Source organism: Carex rostrata, chromosome 20 (genome assembly GCF_964058835.1).
Source record: "Carex rostrata chromosome 20, lpCarRost1.2, whole genome shotgun sequence".
Lineage (NCBI taxonomy): Eukaryota > Viridiplantae > Streptophyta > Magnoliopsida > Poales > Cyperaceae > Carex > Carex rostrata.
In genome coordinates, this window is record NC_135937.1 from 4,715,065 (window position 1) to 4,724,207 (window position 9,143).

At 32.0% G+C, this 9,143-nt stretch overlaps 2 protein-coding genes across 2 annotated transcripts; both read right to left on the reverse strand.

The window, feature by feature from the left end:
- Nucleotides 1-523: 523 nt before the first annotated feature.
- On the reverse strand, nucleotides 524-1,953 carry LOC144572121 (transcription initiation factor TFIID subunit 8-like). The gene has a single exon (XM_078321544.1). It carries the CDS (start codon nucleotides 1,848-1,850, stop codon nucleotides 816-818), a length of 1,035 nt encoding a protein of 344 aa, XP_078177670.1. The 5' UTR covers nucleotides 1,851-1,953; the 3' UTR covers nucleotides 524-815.
- Nucleotides 1,954-8,398: 6,445 nt separating this feature from the next.
- LOC144572122 (uncharacterized) lies at nucleotides 8,399-9,143 on the reverse strand. The gene is made up of 2 exons (XM_078321545.1): nucleotides 8,764-9,143; nucleotides 8,399-8,605 (listed from the first exon to the last, which is right to left on the reverse strand). The coding sequence occupies exons 1-2, from the start codon at nucleotides 9,101-9,103 to the stop codon at nucleotides 8,589-8,591; spliced, it is 357 nt and encodes a 118-aa protein (XP_078177671.1). The 5' UTR covers nucleotides 9,104-9,143; the 3' UTR covers nucleotides 8,399-8,588.

Here is a 9,143-nt window from a genome sequence, read left to right on the forward strand (position 1 = left end):
AGTGTTGAAGAGGTGGCAGCAGTGCAGTATGTTGAGATGCATACCTCACAAGAAGGGTTGCACAGTAATTACTTGCTAGAAGAAGACCTGATTGCTCTGAGACATCACAGGAAGACCTTTTGTTTGCTTTTTGGAGGGAAAACGAAAGAGGAGAACAGTAAGAGGCAGCAAAAGGATAAATTCAGCCAATTTTTCAGTGGGCCCGCTTTCCCTTTGGCTACACCACGATTTGGAGGGGAAGATTTTTGCCTCTCTATAGTAACGAAGTAACTCTCGCAGGGAACTGCTCCCTCCATCCCAATATTTTTTGTGGAGCAGGTGACTTTCTGATTTTTCACCTACCCTCCCCTTCGGTCCCCTCTGTTACCCCCATCCAGATCAGAGTCTATGTGTGCATTTACTACACAATGAGATTCTCCAATTGGCAAGGGCTTTCTTAAGTTGCCTGTTAATAAGGGTATTTACTACTAATTTGGCCGTATAACAAAATCAAGTGGATATTCAGAACCATGGACACATGATAAACAACAGAAAAAGCAACTAAAATTAAAAAACACATCACACATAGCCCGTAGCCCCATACTAACAATGGTCAGTTTCAATCTTAACTACATCAATTTTCATTGCATTTGACTCTCCTACCCTCATAAAAAAATCATATTCATTTTACACCTAAAAGAAGTGCACACAAGTTCTGGAATGAATTCTCCTAATAATTGCAAAACTCCCCTTGAAAAATTAACAAAGAGAGTATACCCAACAGCTACCTCTAAACTAGAAACTAAGGTGCCTAACAAATCCATTTTTCATATTTCTCACAATTGTGCAAGCTCATTCGGCTTCTCAATTGATTCCTTCAGTATCATCTCAGCCCTCCTTTTCTTGCTATCCATTTCTTCTTCTTTCACTGTCCATGAATCCTCCTTTGTACCAGTATCTCTCCGTGTCAGCACGTTTGACAGAGATTTCCTACCGACCCCAATTCTAAACCGAGTAATTGGCCTTTTATTAGAAATAGCACCTCTTTCTTCAATTATCTCTCCCCCAGAGTCTCCAATTACAGGTGCAAAGGTGTCAATTACTGAAATACCTTTTCTTTCACCGGGTATGGTTAGATCTTGCCTCTCTCCATGAGGCAGGGGTGGGACCCGAAATGGGTTTTTCTCAACCACTTCATTCTCTCTTTCTACGCTGTTATGCCCAATTGGACCAAAACCACCCGATCCATTCAAAGAAAAGAATTTTCCAAAGCTAAAATGAGGATGTTTGCTTTGTTGGCTGGGTATGGAACATTCATCACTATCAGAAGAGTTGATGTATGTTCTCGGGTCTGGAAAAGGCGGTAACCAACCCGGTACATGACCTCCTACTACAGTTTCAGCAACTTGGGAAGTTTCAACCCTTCTGTCGCGTGTAACTGGAAATCCAGTGATTGAACCAGCAAAAGGGGCTTCCTTTTCTGTTCCAACAAATCTGTAGAGGTCAAGAACTACACCAGAGTAGCTCAAACTATGGTTAGGATCAGACTGACCTGAAAACCCATGAACCGATGCAATCTCCTCCAGTGCATGAATAACATCAAACACGTTGCAATTGGTTCGACCCGACATATTGGAGTAAAAGACGGACAATTTACCGACATGGGATATGTACCGGAGCATTACATCAGCAAGGGCATCTATAGGCCTGCGGTAAGAGTGCTCGAATCCAGAGGATTCCAGGATTTGTGCAATGGCGATTCTTGATACGGCATGGCCGTATTGGCTATTGCTAGTGGAAATTCTGGTTCTTAGGGTATTTTGGGGATCAATTTGGGATCCCCTAACAGCATCCCCGCCTCCATCGATCATGTTCTTTCACTAACATAGGACTGAGGACTGGAAACCATAGATTTGATACCAATTGAAAGAAAAACTGGAGGGAGAGTTTTAGAGCGTGTGTGTGGGACTCACTGTTGTGTTTACTGAACTGGAGACTGGAGCGCACGGAGAAAAATCTAGTGTTTCCACAAACTGGAGCTCCCAGAGATAAATCGAGAAGAAATTGTCCTCAAATTCGGTTGATCATTGATCTCCCTAGGAGGAGGATAAAGGCCGGGTTTCGTTGCTATTTCAGTCTTTCAAAAGAACGGCTGTTTTGTTCCTATTTCACTACTTGAAAAGAGCAAGCCGGATGTGGAGAGTTCGATTTGGATTTGGATTTCCAAACGAGCTGTGTTGATTATGCTGACGGGTTGGGGGTGTAATGAGTCTGGAACTTACGAAGTAACTCAAAATTTGAGTTTAGATCTGAACTGTCCGATGAGATTTCGAGTGAATCGGCCTAGTGAATGCGCAAAACAGACGGTCTGGATCAATACTCAAAATTGGAGTTACTTAAGGGAAATGAATTTGGGGTGCACAAGAATTGGATACCAGGATCAGAATTCAGACCAACTCGGTCTAATTCTGTAATGCACAAGATGCTTTAAAAGTTGTGCAAATATAGTGAAGACATCAGATTCAATTGTTTTTGTCATTTATGAAAATCACGAAAGCTTATTTTCCATTGTCGACAACTTGATATTCAAATGTATACTTGAAATTCTCATAAAACAATTAACTCGTGCATATAGAATATAGATGTCAATAATACTTGCTCACTTATTTACTCAATTTGTATTGTATTCTCATGTATGGATAATTATTTGTTATTATTAACTTATCGAGGAGGTAGGTATAGTTTTTTTTTTTTTTTTTGCTAGTTCATCGAGCAAGAGTTATTTCAGATTGATTATCATATTGTATAATTGATAAATAGAAAATGAAATTGATTTTTTATTTATTTTGCACATTATAAACTTCTATTTTTGTCATGTAAATTATTTGTTTAAAACAATATATCCGAGTTAATTAGGTCTTCGACGCAGATTTTTGTAAGATCAAAATCCTCTTATTATCACTAAACACTAAATAGATATCATAATTTTGATTTGAACTGTAAAATACAACTTATATTGTGTCTTTAAATATACTTATTGAAATAGTGTACACATACGGACTATTTATTTGAGTTTGTCATGAGCAGAATATTGACATTATTTTCATTGACTTAGTGTTAAAAAATGCATCATAAAAAGAAAAATTCCTGACTAAATCGATATTAGAATGTGAGATTGCATAATTTTTGTGTTTTCAAATATTTGTGCACTTATGATTGATGGGTAAAAAATGTCGTAACAAAAGGATGTATACAATATTTTGTTTCCTATTTTGTAATACAAGACAACAAAATTTGAAATTTGAAAAAATTTGAGAAAGGCAATGGGTTAATCCCCTAATTCCAGACAATATCAGTCCCGATTTTTCAAACAAACTCAAATTTTGAGTTTGAATCAGGACTGCCGATATCTAAACCCAAACAAACTCAAATTCGGCTTAAAGTGGAATGCGCAAAGTTTCTTTAGTATCTGTGCTAATATCTAATTAAACTCAATATTGGGTTAGGGGATTCTAATTCAAGCCATATTCGATGTAAAATCCGAAAAAAAAAGAGACAAAATGGACGGGAGATTCCTTTTTTATTTTATTTTTCTTTGGTATTTCTTACTCCTGAAATAAAATAACATATGCGATAAAGCCGCAGCAGAAAAAAAAAAAAAAAAAAAAAAAAAACTATTCGTTAGATTTAGATCGTAAGGTCCAAGTTTTATAAGGGAATTATTTTATTCATAGAAATTATAAAATTCAGACGTACAAAAATAGAAAGAGTGTTTCGTTTCTATCAAATATAATAAGAGTAAATTTATTGAGTTTGATTCATTTTTTATTTTATTTTAAACTGTATAGAGAATTTGCAAACAAATTTTTTTTTGAGTCCGATCCATAAAATATAGGCATCGCAATACAATACAACTGCTATCTCAATTACTGTAACTAACTAACCGTAAACTAATTGCATTATAGAGCTGGAGCCTGGAGGAGGTGGCGAGAGAGATCAGGTGGATCAAGGCCGACCTTCTATGCTTCCGTTAGTGGAAAATATAGAATCAGAATCGGTTATATACGCATATTAGTATCGGAATATAACCGATCTTGATGAAGGCGACACTGATACTATCAGGATCGGTTTTTTATTTTTTAACCAACCGATCTTAATAAGCACTTATCTGGATCGGTTATATTTGAGAACCGATCCTAATAGTTTTTTCCCCCGTTTTTTAATAACCATTAAAAAAAACAATTAGTATCGTTTTTAATTAAATTCGATCAAGATTCTTCTTTATTAGTATCGGTTTTAATTAAAAAATCAAATCCGATCCAAATGTTACACTATCAAGATCGGTTGTACACAACAACCGATCTAGATAGTAACTATTAGGATCGGTTGTTTAATATAACCGATTCTAATTCAAAAAAAAAACTTTGAGGATCGGTTATTAAAAAATAACCGATCCTAAATTTTTTTTTTCAGATCCTAATTCTAATAAAAAAAAACTTTTAGGATCGGTTATTAAAAAATAATCGATCCTAATTTTTTTTTTTTGAATTAGGATTGGTTATTTTAAACAACCGATCCTAATAGTAATAATCTGGATCAGTTGTTTAAAATAACTGATCCTAATGTTTAATTAAAGCTAAAAAAATATTTTTATTTATTTGACTAGCTTCCATATATATTTTGCTGGCCAGCATCCTAATTTTTTTTTTTTGCACAGTAAGAAGCAATAATCAAATATCATATACACATCTTAAATTAAATATCATACACATCTTAAATTATTATAAAAAATTCATGTTCATGCAAAGTTTACCTAAACTAAAGCTTTAGATAAATATAAATAAATGTTGGCACCAAAAACATAAATATCAAATAAATTTCAGAATTTTGGCACCAAAAACACAAATATCAAATAAATTTCAGAACCTATCCTTGCCGAAAAAAAGCCTTAGCATGACCCTCCCTCTCACGAATTGCAAAATAGTATCTAATAGAGCACCATTGAAATCCCCTAACTTTAATTTGCAAGCCTGAAAAAATACCAACAAGGTAACGTTCAAAATAAAATTTGCAAATGAAAGACAAAATTAACATCAAAGCTGATAAATCACATGCAAATCCACTTTGTTAATAAACCTAAAATTAATAGTAAAGCTTACTGAGCGGAGGGGGTGAGGCGAGAGGGAGAGCGGCTTTGAGAGGGAGAGACGGAGACAGAGAGAGAGAAACACGGAGGAGAGGGAGAGACGGAGATAGAGAAAGAGAGAGACACGGAGGAGAGGGAGAGAGAGGGATGAGTTGAGACTCAAATATTTTGGATCAGTACAGAGGCGCGAAACGAAAATAAACCCTAACGCTACATAAGCATTAGGATCGGTTCTCTCTAAAAACCGATCCTGATACTATCAGGATCAATTCTAAGCTAAGAATCGATCCTAATTATCATATATTAGGATCGGTTATTAGCTTAGAACCGATCCTGATAGTATCAGGATCGGTTCTCTCTAAACAACCGATCCTAATTCTAAAAAAAAATAAAAAAATTTAGGATCGGTTATTTATAAATAACCGATCCTAAAAGTTTTTTTTTTTGAGAATTAGGATCTGAAAAAAAAACTGACAATAGTGGGATCATTAGAGGTCTAATTTTAAATGTTAAACTGACATGATTATAATCCGCATTTGATAAAATAATTAAGGCTTGAATTCCTTATTCTATTTGGACCTACCGACCACTGATCAGCTTTAACTTCTCTCGAAGTGAAAGTGAACCCAATAATTAAAACCATCTACTCATCCTTATTTTTTTTTCACATTACAATTTATATTTTCTATTTCACATGCATGTTGTGTTTCCAGTCATAATCTTAGTGTCTTAATTTTTTCCACAGGTTTATATTTGTATTAATAATAATAAATGAGGAGGGATACAATTGCACCATTTTATGGTAACACACCTTATTGACACCTTCTTCCTTGACAATCACCATACTAAAATGGACATGTGTATTTTTAGTAGTTATGTATTCTTTTTATTTAAAATCACAATGACAATTCAATACAATAAGTTAATAATTAATTTTCATTATTTGTAATTTTCAATTTTTTTTATGTATTTAGCTTTATATGTATTGTAGATTTTACTTCATTTTTTTATGGTTGTTTTTGTTTATAATAAAAGTTTTGATATTCGTTTTTTAAAATTATGTCTGAGATGTTGTTCTTTTTATTAGATAATTTTTTATGGATTATATTTGTTACGGAGAATTTTCTATTAAGAATATATGCATTGTTTTGCTGATAAATTAACTTCATTCAAACAACAAAAATAGTATATTACAACAAAAGAAAAGATCGCCAACTCAACCACATAACACTATTATCAACCAAATGCATTACTACAAATTAAAATAAGAATGAACAACATAATATATTACCTTCTTTATGTTCTAATTTACCTTATAATTAAGTTATAAGTTAATTTCTAATATAATATATTACCTTCTTTATGTTCTAATTTACCTTATAATTAAGTTATAAGTTAATTTCTAATATAATATATTACCTTCTTTATGTTCTAATTTATAAGATAAATTTTATGAAATAATTTATAAATAATGTTAAAATAAATTTTAAGATAATATAATTTACAAAATAATTTTTAGAAAGTAATCTTGTTTAAGAATTTTATTAGAATAACATATTAAAACAATTTACAAAATAAATTTTTACCAAGAAAGAAAATGGATATAAACAAGGAGAATTTTTTTATTCATAGAAATTAATAAAATAAAATATACGAAAATAGAAGAATATTTGATGGATATTAATTTACAATCTGAGATTAATCATCGTCGTAGATTAAGGACTAGAATTAAAAAAGAAGAAGAAGAGGAGAATATGTCCTTGTATGTATTTCAGAAACAAAACCAACGTTACAATAACGGCTCCTTGAGCCTTAATTAGTTTGTATAAATATATAGAATCAATTTAAAAAATAACATTCAATAACATTCATTTTTCTCAGAATTATATTTCTTAATTTCTCAACACGTACCAGAATTGGCAGATATGTAATTAAGTGCAACTAGTATCAACCAATTAACAGTCGTCAACAATTAATTACTATTGACACTAATAGCAACACTGACATTTATCTGTGTATGATTGGCCATAACAACCACTATAATAACTACCATGACATGCAACAATTCTAAATAAATCAAGGTTACATTTTGCTCTCTGTTTTTATATGTAATTTACTTTTATAACATGAAAAGAAAATTTGAAAGAAAAATAACATCTGGATCGGTTCTTTATATAATAACCGATCCAGATAACTATCTGAATCGGTTTTTAACAGAGAACCGATCCAGATAGTTATCTGGATCGATTGTTTAGACAAAACCGATCCAGATACTTTAAAAAAATAAATTCTTCTAATTAATTTTATTATTTATTTATTGGATTAAAATATAAAAAATGAATAAATATCTGACTTTTTATATACTTATTTGATGTTACAAATTTTTGTAACTTATATTTAATAAGATAATTTATTTAAAAAAATAACCCATCTTTTAGGAATAATTTGTAAGATACAATAACTTATAAGTTAATTTCTAATATAATATATTACCTTCTTTATGTTCTAATTTATAAGATAAATTTTATGAAATAATTTATTAGATAATTATAAGGTTATTTATTAAAATAATTTATGACTTGCTTAAGAAATATTAATACTTTAGGAACCAATATTATGATATGCTTTAGAAATATTAAAATTTTGGTACATGTAACATGAAAAAAAATAAGATACTAAATTACATATAACATGAAAAAAATTAAGTTACAAGAAAACCTACTAACATGAATTACATATTAGGATTGGTTGTTTATAAATAACTAATTCTAATACTATCAGGATCGGTTTTTCTAAACAACTGATCCTGATAGTTCACAAATTAGGATCGATTGACTAAAAAATCCGATCTGATTAGTTTTTAGGATCGGTTTTGTTCAGAAAACCGATCTAGATAGTTATTAGTATCGGTTGTTTCATATAGCCGATCCAGATAGGCCGATTCTGATTCATGTTTTTCCACTAGTGTTCGGATTCAAGAGATGGCTCAACTCCCCGTCTTCAACATGGAAATTTGTATTGAGACCCGGCACCGATTGATATTGCGGGGGTTGTTATTACATCTCTATATATAATTAAATATGATTTCAAAAAAAATATTGTAACTAAACATAAATTAAAAGGCCACAACACATTTTTAAATTTTATATGGGTATACAATGACTGTTTTTGGGGAATATGTGTCAATAGTAATTAATAATAGCATGCATGTTTAGAAAAAACAAATCAAATGAGTCATGAAACTTCATTTTATCCGCAATTCACACAGTAATAAGTAGATTCAAACTCACTATCCAAACTTTATTATATATATCTTCATATATATAGCACTTTATTCAATTATAATATTACAGAAACTCCATATGTAGTACTAGAAACCAAAAGTAAACATAGATATAATGTGATTCTGTTATCTGTTCCCGTTCTAATTAAACAACACACATCTCTCTTCCATACAGTCCTTTCAAGGCAGAGTATATGCTGCATTTATAAAATGAAATATATTAACAAAAGAATGATAAATATAAACTGACTCAAATTAATAAAATAATATAAACAAATGAAATGGAAAACCTAAACTAACTCAAATTAATGAACATCGATCAAGTATAACTCAAAATAGTATGAACTGTACGAACCTCCACATTTATATCCAACAGGGCGTTTAGCAATGTTGCACCGTTTTGGAATTGTAATGGCAATCGCCGGCTTAATGCCGGCTTGTTTAGCAGCATTAGAAAGAAGTACGGCGCACAAGCATTTAGGGTTTTTGCCAATGGTATGAATCTCTGTGCAACATTTGGGCGATGGCGCCACCTTTGCATTCTGTGCAGCTGGTGCACATGGAATCATTTGGAGAGCCACTGAATCAGGCGAGACCTTGCCGCACTCGCCAGCCCCACTGACCTTGCCAAGCTCAATTGTAGCAACTAAAACAAATACCACAGCAAGTAACAGACGCTTTTGAATGAAACCCATTTCTGTAAATGAGCTTTAACTTGTTAAATGTTTATTGGAT

Excerpts from the sequence above, each read along its gene's own strand:
- LOC144572121 (XM_078321544.1), bottom strand. The coding sequence starts at position 1,850 with ATGATCGATGGAGGCGGGGATGCTGTTAGGGGATCCCAAATTGATCCC.
- LOC144572122 (XM_078321545.1), bottom strand. The coding sequence starts at position 9,103 with ATGGGTTTCATTCAAAAGCGTCTGTTACTTGCTGTGGTATTTGTTTTA.